The sequence below is a fragment of the Odocoileus virginianus genome, chromosome 14, assembly GCF_023699985.2.
Source record: "Odocoileus virginianus isolate 20LAN1187 ecotype Illinois chromosome 14, Ovbor_1.2, whole genome shotgun sequence".
NCBI classification, from domain to species: domain Eukaryota; kingdom Metazoa; phylum Chordata; class Mammalia; order Artiodactyla; family Cervidae; genus Odocoileus; species Odocoileus virginianus.
In genome coordinates this window covers 219,365-236,143 of record NC_069687.1, presented here as the reverse complement: position 1 = coordinate 236,143, position 16,779 = coordinate 219,365, and the positions used below count along the sequence as shown (strand labels likewise).

At 60.0% G+C, this 16,779-nt stretch overlaps 1 protein-coding gene across 1 annotated transcript in view; it reads left to right on the top strand.

Annotated features, from left to right (window-relative positions):
• The window catches only part of SLC9A3 (solute carrier family 9 member A3), a 34,875-nt gene extending 18,748 nt beyond the window's left edge, over window positions 1-16,127 (top strand). Inside the window, exons 2-16 of the mRNA XM_070476418.1 lie at window positions 4,268-4,570; window positions 6,270-6,430; window positions 7,721-7,799; window positions 8,393-8,570; window positions 9,082-9,302; window positions 10,815-11,017; window positions 11,462-11,551; window positions 11,635-11,705; window positions 12,459-12,588; window positions 13,611-13,726; window positions 14,160-14,289; window positions 14,475-14,651; window positions 14,779-14,851; window positions 15,275-15,385; window positions 15,669-16,127. Of these exons, the coding sequence (XP_070332519.1) occupies window positions 4,268-4,570; window positions 6,270-6,430; window positions 7,721-7,799; window positions 8,393-8,570; window positions 9,082-9,302; window positions 10,815-11,017; window positions 11,462-11,551; window positions 11,635-11,705; window positions 12,459-12,588; window positions 13,611-13,726; window positions 14,160-14,289; window positions 14,475-14,651; window positions 14,779-14,851; window positions 15,275-15,385; window positions 15,669-15,916 (2,291 nt within the window). The 3' untranslated portion in view covers window positions 15,917-16,127. The remainder of the gene's footprint in view (window positions 1-4,267; window positions 4,571-6,269; window positions 6,431-7,720; window positions 7,800-8,392; window positions 8,571-9,081; window positions 9,303-10,814; window positions 11,018-11,461; window positions 11,552-11,634; window positions 11,706-12,458; window positions 12,589-13,610; window positions 13,727-14,159; window positions 14,290-14,474; window positions 14,652-14,778; window positions 14,852-15,274; window positions 15,386-15,668) is intronic.
• Window positions 16,128-16,779: the final 652 nt, after the last annotated feature.

The window sequence follows — 16,779 nt, the reverse complement described above, 5'->3', positions numbered from 1 at the left end:
CCCCAACCAGTGGTCACCAGACGTGGGCCCCTGGAGCCTGGCCGGGGCAGGGGGCACAGGTTTCTGGGGAACAGCTGCTGGGGCTGGCAGGGCCGCCCTCCACACAGCTTATGCGGGGTTCATTGGGGCTTTTGAGGCGCAGTAGCGGAAGCCACATGCAGCCTGGGAGAAGCACAGCCTCATAGTGGCCCAGCAAGCAGGGGACTCAGGCTGTACCGTGGTTCTGGCTCTCAGCGGACTTTCTAACTCAGCTCCCAGATGCCAAGCGGCAGGAGGGAGAGGAGAGGACCTGCCGCCATCTGTGGGCTCCGTGAGGCCCTGGGAGGAGAGGTGAGAGCCCAGGCCTTTCTATGACGCCACCACTCCGAGGGACCAGCACAGACTCCCGGGTCCAGGCCTGCTGAGCTGAGCGTCCGGGTGGGGCCTGGGGCCCACAGGGAGGGCTCCGGGCCAGGCTGAGGGGTAGGAGCAGGCTGTGAAGGAAGAGATGCGTCCCTCCGTCCCCGGTGGGTGGCCGGCTGGGCACTTGCGTGCAGGGAGCAGGTGCGGCCATGCCCAGGCTCTTGGGCTCCTGCCTGTCTCCCCGTCAGGGACCCTCCCATGCTGGGCTTGGAGGGCCCTCCGGGGGTCGAGAGCCTGCAGGCCTCCCATTGACGAGCAGGGCGGGGCCAGAGGGTTTCCAGGAAGCGCGGCCCCCACTCCGGCCCCCCTCCCTGAGTTCACAGGCAGCATCCTGTGTGGGCACCTCGGGCCGTGCAGCCGGTGGCCCCTCTGTGGGTTGGGAACCGTTTCCCGTGGAAACAATGAGGCACCAGCCTCCTGGCCTCTGAGTTCATCTGTGAAGGTGGGACCCCACCACTGGCTTCCTGGGTGGCTGCCCTCACTGGCCTCCCGTGAAAACCATCAGAGGAAGAAGCGGGACCTTGTCCTGACATCCAGATGACCCGCTGCTGCCGCGGTGCCTGATCCCAGGAGGCCTGCGGGCTCCTGAGGGGCCCCCAGCGGGTCCTAAGGGCCTCAGGGCCCATTCTGCTCCACTGGCTGAGACCTGAGGCTCCCTGGGCCACAGAGCAGGGCCCACGCCTGCCCCACTGCACCTCAGCCCGACCTGGGGAGGACTGTCCTGGGGAAGACAGGCAGACTTTCCGAGAGCCAGTGTCTAGCCCCTAAATGTTCTCAGGTCGCCAGTGAGGAGACAGGCCAAGGACAGGGTGTGGGGCTCCTGGACCAGAACCCAGGTCCTAGGTGGCTGGTGTGCATCAGCCAGGCTCAGTTTGCTGGCTGGACCCTCGTGGATCACACCCTGTGCTCTGTCTCCCCCGACCCCGCTGCCCTTGGGTCCTCGCATCTCAGGAGACAATCCTTAGAATACAAAAGAAGACTTTTTAATAGACAGAACTTAGTTTTTCAGTCACACAGTCGTGTCCGGCTCTTTACCACCCCGTGGACGGTAGCACACCAGGCCTCCCTGTCCATCACCACCTCCTGGAGTTTACTCAAACTCATGTCCATTGAGTCAGTGATGCCAAACAACCATCTCATCCTCTGTTGTCCCCTTCTCCTCCTGCCTTCAATCTTTCCCAGCATCAGGGTCTTTTCCAATGAGTCAGCTCTTCTCATAAGCTGGCCAAAGTATTGGAGTTTTAGCTTCAGCATCAGTCCTTCCAATGAATATTTAGGCTTGATTTCCTTTAGGGTTGACTGGTTTAATCTCCTTTCTGTCCAAGGGACTCTCAAGAGTCTTCTCCAACACCAGAGTTCAAAAGCATCAATTCTTTGGCGCTCAGCTTTCTTTATAGTCTAACTCTCACATCCATACATGACTACTGGAAAAACCACAGCATTGACTATATGGACCACTGTAGGCAAAGTAATCTCTTTGCTTTTTCATACACTGCCTAGGTTTGTCATAGCTTTCCTTCCAAGAAGCAAGCATCCTTTAATTTCATGGCTGCAATCACCGACCTCAGTAATTTTGGAGCCCAAGAAAATAAAGTTTGTCCTTGTTTCCATTGTTTCCCCATCTATTTGCCATGAAGTGATGGGACTAGATGCCATGATTTAGTTTTTCAAATGTTGGGTTTTAAGCCAGCTTTTTCACTCTCCTCATTCACCTCATTTCATTCACCCTCAGCAATTGGCTCTTTAGTTCTTCTTCGTTTTCTTCCATGAGGGTGGTGTCATCTGCATATCTGAGGTGATTGATATTCCTCCTAGCAATCTTGATAACAGCTTGTGATTCATCCAGCCTAGCATTTTGAATGATGTACTCTGCATATACTTTAGATAAGCAGGGTGACAATATACAGCCTCCGTGTACTCCTTTCCCAATTTTGAACCAGTCTGTTGTTCTGTGTGGCTGGTTCTAACTGTTGCTTCTTGATGTGTATACGGGTTCTGCAAGAGGTAGGTAAGGTGGTCTGGTATTCCCATCTCTTTAAGAAATTTTGTTTGCTGTGATCCACATTAGTTTGTTGTGATCCACACAATCAAAGGCTCTGGTGTAATCAATGAAGCTGAAGTAGATGGTTTTCTGGAATTCTCTTGCTTTTTCTATGATGGATGTTGACAATTTGATCTCTGGTTCCTCTGCCTTTTCTAAATTCAGCTGGTACATCTGGAAGTTTTCTGTTTATATACTGTTGAAGCCTAGCTTGGAGAATTTTGAACATTACTTTGCTAGCATGTGAGATGAGTGCAATTGTGTGGTAGTTGGAACAGTCTTTGGCATTGTCTTTCTTTGGGACTGGAATGAAAACTGACCTTTTCCAGTGTTGTGGCCACTGCTGAGTTTTCCAAATTTGCTGGCATATTGAGTACAGCACTTTCATAGCATCATCTTTTAGGATTTGAAATAGCTCAGCTGGAATTCCATCACCTTCACTAGCTTTGTTTATAGTGATGGCCACTTGACTTCACATTCCAGGATATCTGGCTCTAGGTGAGTGCTCACACCATTGTGGTTATCTAGGTCATTAAGATATTTTTTGTACATTTCTTCTGTGTATTCTTGCCACCTCTTCTTAATATCTTCTGCTTCTGTTAGGTCCATACCATTTCTGTCCTTTATTGTGCCCATCTTTGCATGAAATGTTCCCATGGTATCTCTAATTTTCTTGAAGAGATCTCTAGTCTTTCGCATTCTATTGTTTTCCTCTATTTCTTTGCACTGATCACGGAAGAAGGCTTTCTTGTCTCTCCTTGCTATTCTTTGGAACTCTGTGTTCAGATGGGTGTATCTTTCCTTTTCTCCTTGCCTTTCACTTCTTTTTTCTGAGATATTTGCAAGGCCTCCTCAGATAACCATTTTGCCTTTTTGCATTTCTTTTTCTTGGGGATGGTTTTGATCACTGTCTCCTGTATAATGTTAAAAAACTCCGTCCATAGTTCTTCAGGCACTCTATCAGATCCAATCTCCTGAATCTATTTCTCACTTCCATTGTATAATCGTAAGGGATTTGATTTAGGTCATACCTGAATGGTCTAGTGGTTTTCCCTTCTTTTTTCAATTAAAGTCGAATTTTGAAGGAGTTTATGATCTGAACATAAGTGAAAAAGAGAACTATCTCAAACATCCATCTCTTCTGTCAATATTCCAACTATTTTGAAATCAGACTTAACACAGGATTCTTGCCATATTTTCCTTGGTCTTAAAATAAAACAAAGGAGAAGTGGCCCCAGTAGTGTGACCTCCCTTGAGGTCCTGGCAGGGCTGATGGGCGAGGGGGCCGAGGGGCCTGACTGTTGGTGGGGGGACCTTTGGGGTCCTGCTGTCCCCAAGCACGTGACTGTTGTGGTGGGGGTGATTGCGGCTGGGGCGCCCTGGAGCGCCTGGCCTTATAGGCTGTCTTCCTGGGGGGCAGGGGGGATGTCCTGCATGGGGCGCTCCCATGAAGATACAGCAGGGCTTCAGGCAGGGTGGGGGCCCAGGGCACCAGATACAGCATGGGAGTGAGGTCAGAGGGGGTTTGTGGGGCCTGGGGCGTGGGAGCCTGCGCTCTGCTCACCTGGCCTCTGTCAAAGCAGCCATGCAGCCCCTCCAGCCTGACTCTAGCATGGGGACTCCCTGCGGGCCATTTTCTGAGCAGGAGACAGGGAGACCTCTGAGGAGGGTGTCCCAGGGCCGGATGGACTGGCAGGGCCTCCCAGCCACACAAGCAGGGGCGGGAGGGAGGTGGCCACAGCCCCGGGTGGGGGGCCTTTTTTCCCAAGCTCAGGTCCTCTCCGTGGAGCCAGGCTGGCCCCCTGACTTCCGCTCCCCCCACAGGCTTCCACCTGTCCCACAAGGTCACCAGTGTGGTCCCTGAGAGTGCCCTGCTCATCGTACTGGGCCTGGTGCTGGGCGGCATTGTCCTGGCGGCCGACCACATTGCCTCCTTCTCCCTCACGCCCACGGTGTTCTTCTTCTACCTGCTGCCGCCCATTGTGCTGGACGCCGGCTACTTCATGCCCAACCGGCTCTTCTTTGGCAACCTGGGTACCATCCTGCTGTATGCGGTCATCGGCACTGTGTGGAACGCGGCCACCACTGGGCTGTCGCTCTATGGTGTCTTCCTCAGTGGCCTGATGGGTGAGTGGGCACGGCCACCCCCCGGGGGGTGGGGGGCTCCTGGAGGGTCCCAGGGGTCCTCGGGGCAGGCTCCCAGCAGCTGCATCTAAGAAAGCACAAGACAAAGAACACAGACCTAAAAGGAGAGTGAGTGTGGGGGTCATCCAGAGATGTCACCAGTGGCCACTTAACCCTCCTGGGTTTTAATTCATCAACAGCCAGTCCACGCCCGTCCTCAGGCCGAGACATGTGTCCTGCTTGGGAATGAAGTCTGGTCCGACCAGGTTGGCTGGTGGGTGGGGCGGTGGGAACGAGCCGGCTGCTGTCCCTCCCCCTTGGCAGGGAGGTCGGGTCCAGCCTCAGATCCCAGGGAAGGAGGAGGCGGCCTCTGGCAGAAGGCGATACCTGAGCCCCATGCCCATGGAGCCCAGGTAAACCTGCCCCCGTGCCGAAGGTTGGGTGTCGTATCTACTCAACCTGGCTGGGAGAAGGCAGGCCAGCCTCTCCTCCATCACATGGGATCTGTGTCTATGGCTCTTCCCCCTGCCCATGTTTCCTGCCAGTTGGTTACTAACCTCAGCCCTGGCATACCTCTGAGGTGCACCCCACCCACCTGGGAGTCGGTCATTATCCACCCGGGAAACGAGCAGGTGGGGCCCTGCTCACCAAGGCCGCACATACATGCCGGATGGCACGGCCCTGAACTCAGCCTGGTTCCCGTGTGCCTCTGGGCTCCACGGGCTGAGCTCCCGGTGTTGGGGGTGACGAGGGAGGTGAGGGTGCTTCCACCTCCCTGGGCAGCAGTCTCGACTCAGCTTTGGCCTCAAACACTTCCATCAGCTCAACCAGACAAGGGACAGGCCCTCTGACAGAAGAGCATGCACCCACAAGCCCCCCAGTGGGGCTCACGACCTCCCTTGAAATCACAGTGTCAAAGACACATTGAGAAACAGGGCTAAGGCACCCTATCTGCAGGAGTCACCTAGGACTTTGTCCTCATCCCTGGGCAGTGCGGGCGTTCTCAAGTCCCCACAGCCATTCAGCACCAACCCCAAGCTCAGCCCTGGAAGCCTCCCAAGGCTGGCATGGCACCAAACACACCTGGCCAGTTCTCCCCAATGCGTGGGCCGCAGGGGCCAGGCAGGTGATGTTAAAGTGTCATTCCCAGCGGTGCCCTCAGGTAGTTGGGACAGTCTCAGGCCACTTCTGCCCCCAGGCCCAAAGGAACGTTCTGGGGTTTGGCTCCCTGAGGGGCCACAGCCATCTGAGGCCTGTGCTCCGTCCTTGGGATGGAGTGGTCACGGCTGGGTGTCAGCCAAGGTCACGGAGCAGGGCAGCGCCCAGGGGATACCTGGAGGCCGGCCCTGCAGCCGGCAGACAGGGATGGTCTCTGCTGACCGTCAGCCCAGCTCCAGGCTCTGAGGTCTGCCCCAAGGCTGGGGCACACCGCCAAGGAAGGGTGAGCCTGAGTGGCCACAGGTGGGCCAGGGGGCGGCCGTCCCTGGGGCATCTGGGCACAGCAGCCCAGTACCCAGAAACTCCGGGCCACCAAGAGACCCTGTGGGTGGGCGAGGCCGCAGTGGGGGAGGGTCCTGGAACACGCAGTCTGGCAGCCATGAGCCCACAGTCCCGTCCCTGGGACCTTCCTGGCAGGGCCAGTGCGGGGAGGATTGGCCCTCCGGGGAGGAGGGCTCCCCTCAATGGCCCACTCGTCTTCCAGGAGACCTGAACATCGGGCTACTGGACTTCCTCCTGTTCGGCAGCCTGATCGCCGCCGTGGATCCAGTGGCCGTGCTGGCTGTGTTTGAGGAGGTGCACGTCAACGAGGTGCTGTTCATCATCGTCTTCGGGGAGTCCCTGCTCAATGACGCCGTCACCGTGGTGAGTGCCCGGCAGGAGGCACCTCCCAGTCCTGCTCCAGGGCCTCACTGCTGGCATCCCAGCTTCGGCTGCAGGCTGGGTCCCCGCCCTTGACGGTGGAGTTGTGGGTGATCACGGTGTCATGGGGATCGAGGAGGAGAGCTCAGCCAGGCCCAGTGTGCCCGTGGCCTGAGGGCTGGGGGTCCACGTCGGCTCTGGGTAGCCCGGAGAGAAGGGCGGCCTGTCCGGATATCAGAGGCCATCCTCCCCATGCCAGCCATGGGCTCTGGGGAATTGCAGTCCCGGGGCCAGCACGGAGCCATCGCCTCCCTAGGGCTGGTCAGTGGTGTGTCTGAGCACCCGCCTGGGGTCTCCTCAGCCCTGCAGGTTCGCAGATGTAGTGGACATCCAGTCTCCTCTTTGCTGTAAAAGCCCTTTAGCCTCCATGTCCCATAAATGTGTGAACTTCTGCCCAAGCCAGGAAGCGCCTCCCTGGCTCCTGTGAGGCTCGTCTTCCTCACGAAGGAGGAAGCCGAAGAAGCAGGGCGCTGTGCTCTGCTCCCCCGACCTTCACAGCTGCGCCCATCCCTCCCACACAGTCTCCGTGCAGCAACACCACCAGGTTTCCTTCCATAAACACAGCTTTGCCATCTGCCCCGTGAGGGCCTTCTCCCCACTGGAGAGCACAGACCTGGGGACACAGAAACATTTCTTCCCAAGGGCCCCACAGCCCCCCAACCCGGGTCACCCCCAGGCCCCTCCCCTGGACATGGAGCCAGCGCATCCTTCAGGAGCTTCGCTCAGAGCACAGCAGGCACCTCCCACACACACAGCCCCGCAGCCTCGGGTGAGGGGTTAGGCATTTATCACCATGTCATAGCAGGATGAGGTTTAAATGTCAACAGGCAAAGATGCCAGGGGTGCCTCCCCACAGACAGGGGCCACATAACGGCAAAGTCACTGCAAATGAAACTCTGGGTGTGTCTTAGGAAGTGAACTAAGGATCACTACAGCAGGCCAGCTTTGTGGCCACCCTGCTTCACCGTGGGCGGGAAGACCAGGTTTCCTCTGAGGGTTCTTGTTCCTCCCAGACTGTCCTTCTGCCCCAGACCCCACACTACTGCCCCAGATGAGTTTCCCCCGGTGGTTTTCACTTTCCCTTCAGATTGCTGCCATGGTCTCCTCACTCGGCCCAAGTCTCACAAGGCCTGGGGCCCGAGACTCAAGTCTGAACAGGCCTGGTGCCCAAGACGGGGAGGAGTCAGTGCTGACCGCAGGCTGGCAATGTCCTGTCTGTCTCTGTCCCCGCAGGTCCTGTACAATGTGTTTGAATCTTTTGTGACGTTGGGTGGCGACAAGGTGACCGGCGTGGACTGCGTGAAAGGAGTAGGTGTGTGGCTGGCGGGTCGTGTTCCAGCGGGGAGCCAGGGCCAGTGTCTTCTCCGGAGCATGGACCCTGCAGGGCAGCATCTGTGCCAGGCTGGAACCCACAGCCTGTGCAGGGAAACATTCTTCCATTTCAAAATCTTGGTGACAGGCCCCCTCCCTCCCCGGCAGGTCCCACTAATGTGGTTTTCCAGGCCCCAGCCACCCTGGGCGGCGAGGATCATTGCCCCCACAGACCTACGGGAGAATGGGGATCCTGTATCCGGGGTCCTGGGCATCCCTCTGGGCAGGAACAGTTACAGATAGCATTCCTGGGAGCCCAGAGCCTGGTCCTTGCTGTCAACCCCCCACCAATGCTGCTGGTCTCAGTGCTGCCCCCGCGGCGGGGCAGCCGGGCCTCCCTTGGCGCAGCACTCTCCCCTCCCTGTGGAGGCCAGAGCCTCTGTCCGCCTAGAGAATCAGCCTCTTGTTTGCCGAGCTGCTGGTGCCTCTGGGGTCACCCGGGACCTCAATGGGGAATGGTCAGTTAGGCCAGCTCGCCCACGCCGCGGCCATAGAGGGCTGCTCAGAGGCCAGTGGCACTCCTTGTCCTTGCAGTGTCCTTCTTCGTGGTGAGCCTGGGGGGCACGCTGGTGGGCATCGTGTTTGCCTTCCTGCTCTCCCTGGTGACACGCTTCACCAAGCACGTGCGCATCATCGAGCCCGGCTTCGTGTTTGTCCTCTCCTACCTGTCCTATCTCACGTCCGAGATGCTGTCCCTGTCGGCCATTCTGGCGTGAGTCCCCCCTCGCTGGTCGCTCACCCGCCAGCCCCCGCGCGCCCGGCGGACCTGCCCAGGGGAGGCCTGGCACTTTGGGCGGGGCGGGAACTCGCTCTGGGGGAGAAGAATTTGATCTATTTAGTCTTTTAATTAAGGAGTTGGCGTCTCACAGAGCTGCCCAGGGGCTGCAGCGCCTGCTCTGTCCCCAAGCAGCCCCTCCCAGGGCTCTGACCCTCAGAGCTGCCCCCTCAGTGTGTGGACAGAAACCAAGGCAGCCCCCTCTCCTCCAGTGTGGGACCCAGGCCCCCAGAAGCCCACAGACAGTGTCAGGATAGCCAGCCCAGGGCACCAAGCCCCAGGAGGAGCCCTGTGCTCACAAGGAGTGCTGATGAGTAGCGGGGGATGCTTGCCCAGGATCCAGGGGCTCCAAGGTGCTGCCTTCCAGGGGACAGGTTTGAGCCCCACGGGGTCTGGTGGGAGCTGAGCCCTGGCCTGAGCCCTCATGGTGGGCTGTCCTGTGTGCCAGCATCACCTTCTGTGGCATCTGCTGCCAGAAGTACGTAAAGGCCAACATCTCGGAACAGTCAGCCACCACGGTACGCTACACCATGAAGATGCTGGCCAGCGGGGCTGAGACCATCATTTTCATGTTCCTGGGCATCTCGGCTGTGGACCCTCTCATCTGGAAGTGGAACACAGCCTTCGTGCTCCTGACACTGCTCTTCATCTCTGTGTACAGGGCCATAGGTGAGGGTGTGGAGAGCATGGGGGGTGACACAAGGACAATGTGGAATGATGGGGGGATGATGAGGATGACGGGCAGATAAGGGGACAATGGAGGATGACGGGGGTGGTGGGGATGATGAGGGGGATGGGGATGGGGGGATGAGGGGACGATGGAGGATGATGGGGACAAGGGGGATGAGGGGGAACAAGGGGACGATGGAGGGTCATGGGGATGATGGAGATGAGGGGGATGAGGAGGATGAGGGGGGATGAGGGGGAACAAGGGGACGATGGAGGGTGATGGGGTGGCGGGGACTATGGGGGATGAGGGGATGAGAGGGAATGAGGGGATGATGGAGGATGATGGGGTGGTGGGGATGATGGGGATAAAGGGGAATGAGAGGACAATGGAGGATGACAGAGGTAGAGGTAGTGGGGATGATGGGGATGAGGGGGCAGTGGGGATGATGGGGATGAGGGGGATGATGGGGATGGGGGGTGATGGGGATGAGGGGGGTGATGGGGATGAGGGGGGTGATGGGGATGAGGGGGATGAGGGGATGATGGAGAATGATGGGGATGAGGGGACAATGGAGGGTGATGGGGATGAGAGGGATGAGGGGACAATGGAAGGTGATGGGGATGAGGATGGAGGATGATGGGGATGAGGGGATGATGGAGAGTGATGTGGATGAGGAGGGCTGAGGGGACGGTGGAGGATGACAGAGGGGTGAGGGGACATAGTCAGCCAACAGCAGGCATTGGCAGCAGGGAGTCTGAAGAACCAGGGACACACATTGGCCCCTGGCCACCAGCCCTATAGCACAGTGAATGACAGGTTCGAGACCTTGGGGAAACCTAAGGCTGGCCAGGACATTGGACACCCTCAGTGAAGGGACAGGCCTTCTCACAGTCTTATAGCCTCATTACTGAAATAAGACGACCTTGGGGTACATGTGGAAGGTTCCAGAAGCCAGGGGAACCGATGTGGCTTCCCACTGACTTACTTTGGATGTGGTCACTTGGGGCTACTATCAGTCACCATGGCACGTGAGAGGCAGGAGCCCCTGGGGCCCCACCTAGCCCTGGTCACTAGTCCCTGGTATGCAGTGCTGACCCAGGGCTGGGGAGGGGAGAAGGCAGTTGGATGATCCCCACCTGCTCTGCCTGCAGTCACTGGACTGAGGGCTCAGGGAAACAGAGGCCCTGCAGTTGGGTGGCATCTTGTCCTGGAGCTGCTGGGCAGCCACATGTGTGGTCACACTGAGACTTGGGAATTTCCAGAGCGGCTGGAGCACAGCTTGGGGGTGCAGAGGCAGGCAGGGGCCCAGAGAGCTCCAAAGAGGACGAGGGACCTGTGGGCGGGGCTACAGTGGTGCCTCCTGGTCCCGCTCTCTAGCTCGCTTGCTTGCTCACTCGTGGGAGGAGGCAGTTTCCCAGTGACTCCTCCCCCACTGCGGCTGCAAGGGGTGCTGGCAGGAACAGAGGGGCTGCATCTCCCCCCAACTGCTGAGTGCACGCTGCACCCCACAGGGGTCATCCTGCAGACCTGGATTCTGAATCGGTACCGGATGGTGCAGCTGGAGATCATAGACCAGGTGGTCATGTCCTACGGTGGCCTCCGAGGAGCTGTGGCTTACGCCCTGGTGGTCCTCCTGGACGAGAACAAGGTCAAGGAGAAGAACCTGTTTGTCAGCACCACCATCATCGTCATCTTCTTCACCGTCATCTTCCAGGTACGGGTGGTGGTGGGGCCTCACCCTCCCAGGTGCCAGGCCTAACTGGGTTGATAATTTTAGTAACTAGGTGCAGTTTAGTAGATTTTCATGTGGCCCCACAAGGGTTGCTGCACGATTTGGCCTAGAAACCTCCTTCCTTGGCTGTTGCTGTTAACAAAGCCCCAGTTAATGTTTCATTGACCAGGAAGGAAAGGGCCCCGCTTTGCCTGGCTCTTGGATACTCTTAAGGAGCTGGCCAGGGGTGTCCATGGATGTCCAGTGACCTGCAGGTGGCAGGGCTTCCTCTGCCGGGAGGTGGGCACAGATGACCTGGGTCCTGGCCAAGGGGTGGCCCCTTCTGCCCCACTGGGGTAGGTGGGCTCGGGATCAGTGGGCCACAGTGGGGTGTGGGTCTGGGGTAAGGCCTGGCCCAGCCTCAGGGTCAGGGTGCCTATCTTCCAGGGCCTGACCATTAAGCCCCTGGTGCAGTGGCTGAAGGTGAAGAGAAGTGAACAGCGAGACCCCAAGCTCAACGAGAAGCTGCACGGCCGGGTAGGGGGAAGGGCCAAGGTAGGAGGGAGGAGGAGGAAGGGGCCGTCCAGGTGACGCTGACCCACTTGCCTCTCCTCCCAAAGGCTTTCGACCACATCCTCTCGGCCATCGAGGACATATCAGGGCAAATCGGACACAATTATCTGAGAGATAAGTGAGTGGCTGCAGTGGCCCCTGACAAACTGAAACAGGAAAATTCAGAGGCACGTTCATTTCAGTTGTTAGTCCCCTTCTTCTTTAACCAGCGACTGTAGGACCCACAAGCTATAGAGTGAATCTCTGGCATCACCATGACCCTTCCCCACTGAGCCCCAGTGACCTCAGAATACTGCCCTCGGAGGACCCAGAGCCACTCACCACCTTGTTCAGGTCCCCGCTTCTCCCCTCCTGCCCCTGGAGGCCCCCCAAGCCCCTTCTCCTAGAATACTTCTGCTTCTCCTCCTGGGACCCCCCTTCTGCCTTCCTGCCCCTGAAGCCCCTTAAGCCCCTTCTCCTAGAATCCTCCTACTTCTCCTCCTGGGACCCCTTTCCCCCCTTTAAATCCCCTCCTCCTCCTGGAATCCCCCTCCTCCCCCCATCTTCCTAGAGAGTTATGAGGAAATCTGCATGACCACATTACAGGAGAAGGTTATGCCCACTTTCACGCATGCACGACTCTGCCGTCGGACAGGAAGGTAGAGCGGCCACAGGGCCGTGAGGCGGCGTTCAGCGGCACATGGAGGGTCATCTCTTTCACTTCAAAGCTCGCCTGTGTGGCTGTCACAGTAAATGGAAACTGAGTGTCCCGTCCAGTGGCTACACGCTGTGTCCATCGCAAGTCTGGATGTTCCCAGGGTTCCATCCCAGGGCTTCACCCAGACCCTGCCAAGTGCCGACCACTATTGGTTTGACCCACCCGTCCTCGCAGGTGGTCCAATTTTGATAGGAAATTCCTCAGCAAAATCCTCATGAGAAGGTCGGCTCAGAAGTCTCGTGATCGGATTCTGAACGTTTTCCACGAGCTCAACTTGAAGGATGCCATCAGCTACGTAGCCGAGGTACTAGCCGTCTTGTCTGCTCTTTTGTAGGAGTGTGGGGAGAGGGGGGCAAGAGGCGAGACAGACCCGCATGTGGACAGTGCTGGATCTGCACCCGGAGGCTCGGGCTGGGGTGGGGGCAGCTGGTGGGAGACACACGGTCTTCTCGCTGCCTCAGCCGCGGTTCACCTGAGCTCACGGGCCCTCAGGCACCCTGAAAGTGGGGTTCACCACAGCTCCAGCTCTGCGGTGCTGGGTCTGAGGTCACAGACCCCAGTGAACACAAGCTCCTGGCTCCAGCCAGGGCAAGGCCATGGGCGGAAGGCCTGTCTTCTGCACCTCCGACCAGCTGAGGAAGTTCAGAGCAGGAATCCCGGCCCCTCTGACCGCGAGCCTTTGAGGCCTCGCTGCCTCCCTGGGGCTGGGAAGGTGGGTGGTGACCCCTGCTGGCTGCATCCTCTCCTGGGGACCCTCTATGGCCCCCAGTCCCCACTGGTGACAGGCTCCCAGCAGGGCACCACCTCCCTTCCCCTCGCTGCCTGCCACCGTGGTGCCTATGACGCAGGCCTGTGGGCTCCTCTGCACTGCGGTTGTGCCTGTGAGCAACGCCCGCAGCACCAGCTCTGCCAGAGCAGGTTGGCCCCCACCCGGCTGCCCTTCCCAGCTCCAACCTTTCCCCGGAGGGCCAGCTGCTCTAGGGCACCTCACTCGGCAGTGTGACCTCCATGCCTGTGGACTCTGCTCTGCCTGGTTTTCGTCTGACTCTGGAGGCTGGGGTTTCTCTTCTGGGGAAAACTAGGGCAGCTGGTTTGGAGCCCCCATGGGGATGGGGCCTCTTCCCCCATCCCATGGGGATTCCCCATGCTCCCCGAGGCACCAGGTCCTTTGTACAAGTCTCTGTGAGCCTCCCAGCTCCAGCGTGGCCTCCACCGTCGTTTCTGGGGTCTTGGCTCTCCCAGGTGCCTCGGGGTCAGTGCACAGCACCCCGGGACAGGGCTCCCTGGGGCCAGGCCAGTGACTGACAAGGCCACCTCCTCCCACAGGGAGAGCGCCGTGGGTCCCTGGCCTTCATCCGTTCCCCCAGCACGGACAACATGGTCAACGTGGACTTCAGCACCCCACGCCCCTCCACTGTGGAGGCCTCCGTCTCCTACCTCCTGTAGGTCCCCAGGGCTGCTTTGGGCCAAGCTCTCCCCAGGCTCCCTGTGACCTGCCACATGCATGGCCAGTGGGCCTCTTGGGGCTGCCCAAATGGGAAACAGGGCCAGAGCTGATGGCGTCTATCACCTGTCCTGTCGGTCGGATGGCTGGAGTGAGGCAGTGAGCCAGGGTCCAGCAGCCCGCTTAAGGAGTGCCCCCTCCCCCACCACCAAAGACAGGGGCGCTGGTCCCCGATTCCAGGCATCCAGCCTCTGCCCTGCCAGTGCAGGGCGGTTCTGGGCATCACTGCTGGGGCGTTGGAAGGGCAGGCGCACTGTGGGGTCAGTCTTAAACAAGAGGCGGAGAAGGTCTCACCAGGACGACCCCAGGCCCCAGGGGTGCAGGAGGGAGGGCAGGTCGTCATGCCCACTTGCTCACCGAGGCCCCTGCAGGAGGGAGAACGTTAGTGCTGTGCGCCTGGACATGCAGTCCCTGGAGCAGCGGCGGCAGAGCATCCGGGATGCAGAGGACATGATCACCCACCACACGCTGCAGCAGTACCTGTACAAGCCCCGGCAGGAGGTGGGTGCACCCTTGCCAGAGCTGGCGCCCCACCCGTCCTGCCCCAGGGCAAAGCACATCCCTACTTAGTGCAGGTCGCTCCTGGGAGGGTGGGGTTTCAAGCCCGCATCCGGGGGCAGTCCAGGCCCTGAGGACATGACCAGCTAACCCTAATCACCCCGCCCACCCCCCGTCACCCCCCACAGTACAAACATCTCTACAGCCGGCACGGGCTGACCGCGGATGAGGACGAGAAGCAGGACACCGAGATCTTCCACAGGACCATGCGGAAGCGCCTGGAGTCCTTCAAGTCGGCCAAGCTGGGGATCAACCCCCACAAGAAGGCCGCTAAGTTGCTCAAGAGGGAGCGCGCCCAGAAGCGGGTGAGAGGGCACACTCAGGCGGGCCCCACGGAGGGGGCACCCCGGCCACAGGGCAGAGGCCTCCCTGGGGTTGACAGGCGGATCAGGCAGGACCCAGAGCTGTGAGCGGTTTCCTTCTGCTCCTCAGAGAAACAGCAGCATTCCAAATGGGAAACTGCCGATGGTGAGCTCCCTGCAGGACTTCACCATCAAGGAGAAAGGTAGGCTGGGCCACGGCTGGACGCTGGTCAGCAGGAGCTGAGGGGCGCCTGAGGGTAGCCGGGTGCAGACGACTGTCCTTCCAGGAAACCCGCCCCCTCGGCACCAGGGCCCTCCTCACAGGCTGCAGCCACTCTAGGGGCAGGGCTGCGACCCGGGCTTCCCGACCCTTTCCTCTGTGCGCCCCCCACCTCCCCTGCCCGGGCCCCTCCTCGAGAAGACAGAGTGTGGTCCTCTCTGCCCAACCCCATGCTGGTGTGGCCAGGTGGGCACCACGGTTTACTGAGCTGCCTAGAGGCTGCTAAGTGGGGGCGGCAGACATGAGGACACCGCCGTGAGTGGTCCGGGGCAGTTGGTCAAGGGCTCAGATGAGGTCACCTGCGCCTACAGCCTGTCCCCTTACGCTGTCCCTTCCCTGTCACCAGATTTGGAACTCTCAGACACTGAGGAAGCCCCCAACTATGATGCTGAGATGAGTGGGGGGATCGAGTTCCTGGCAAACATCGCGCAGGACACAGCGACAGACTCCCCCTCAGGTGAGGGGGACGGCCCTCCACTACCCACAGGTGATCCCTGGAGGGAGGCCCAGGCGGTGGAGCGCGGTTCACGCGGTCGCGCAAATGCGGGCACAGGCGGAGGCCTCCGTTCTGAGAGAGGCGAGCTAGAGCTGGCGCAGGGCCGGAACCCCAGAGGCCCGAGACCTTCCAGGTGACCTTCCGTGTGGCCGAGGACGAGCTGCTGTCTGACCCAGGGCCGCTGCCTCCCTCTCTGCCCTTCCGGTGAGCGAGGGAAGCTGACGACCGCCGCCCTCTCTCCTAGGAATTGACAACCCCGCGTTTTCCCCGGAGGAAAGCCCCGGCATCCTCTCTGGGGTGCCGCCCTGGCTGTGTCCCGGGGAGGCGGTGGTGCCCTCCCAGAGGGCCCGCCTGCAGATCCCCAACTCCCCTGGCAACTTCCACCGCCTGGCGCCCTTCCGCCTCAGCGGCAAGTCCGTGGACTCGTTCCTGCTGGCCGACGGCCCCGAGGAGCAGCCGCATGCCGCCCCGCCCGAGTCCACACACATGTAACTGGCCCGCCGGCCCCCGCTCTGTCTCCCTCTCCTCTCGGCGCCGCCTCAGCCCTGCGCGTCGCTCTCTATCTCAGCTGCCGCCTCCGCCTCACTCTGCTCTCACCAGCCTCAGCCTCTCTCTTCCAGCCGCGCTTCTTTCTTCAGGCGCAGATGACTTCCTGCTTCTCCCGCGAGCGAGGGGAGGGGCGGGTCCCGCTGAGTGAGGGTGTGAGGGTCCGCGCTGTGTGAGGGTCCCACTGAGTGAGGGTGTGAGGGTCCCGCGGAGTGAGGGTCCGCTGAATGAGGGTCCCGCTGTGTGAGAGTGTGAGGGTCCCCACTGAGTGAGAGTGTGAGGGTCCAGCTGTGTGAGGGTCCCTGCTGTATGAGGGTCCCCGCTGTGTGAGGGGTCCCGCTGAGTGAGGGTCCCTGCTGTGTGAGGGTCCCGCTGCGTGAGGGTCCCGCTGAGTTAGTGTGTGAGGTGTGAGGGTCCCGCTGTGTGAAGCTGTGAGGTGCGAGGGTCCCGCTGTATGAGGGTCGCCTGTTCCGGGCTGTCGGTTAGGAGAGCGCCGGCTCTGCGACCTTGGCACCGGAGGGCACGAGCTTTTCTCCCTCAAGGCCCGCGGCCCCGGAAAGCCCGCAGGAAGCGGGCTCGGCAGACACCCTCACTCGGAGGGCAGTGCAGCGGGCGGGGCAGGGAGGGGTCCCCGAGGCCCGGCTCGCCGCCTCAGGCAGGCGCCCGCGGGACCGCAAGAGCTGGCGCCCGTCTTTTTCCCGCGGCTTCGCCTCCGGGCCTCGCACCGGACTTGGGCCTGGGACGTGACCCCGGCTTCCTGCCTAGGCGGAGGGCGCCGCGCCGCCCCGCGCTCACGCCCGCTCCTCCCG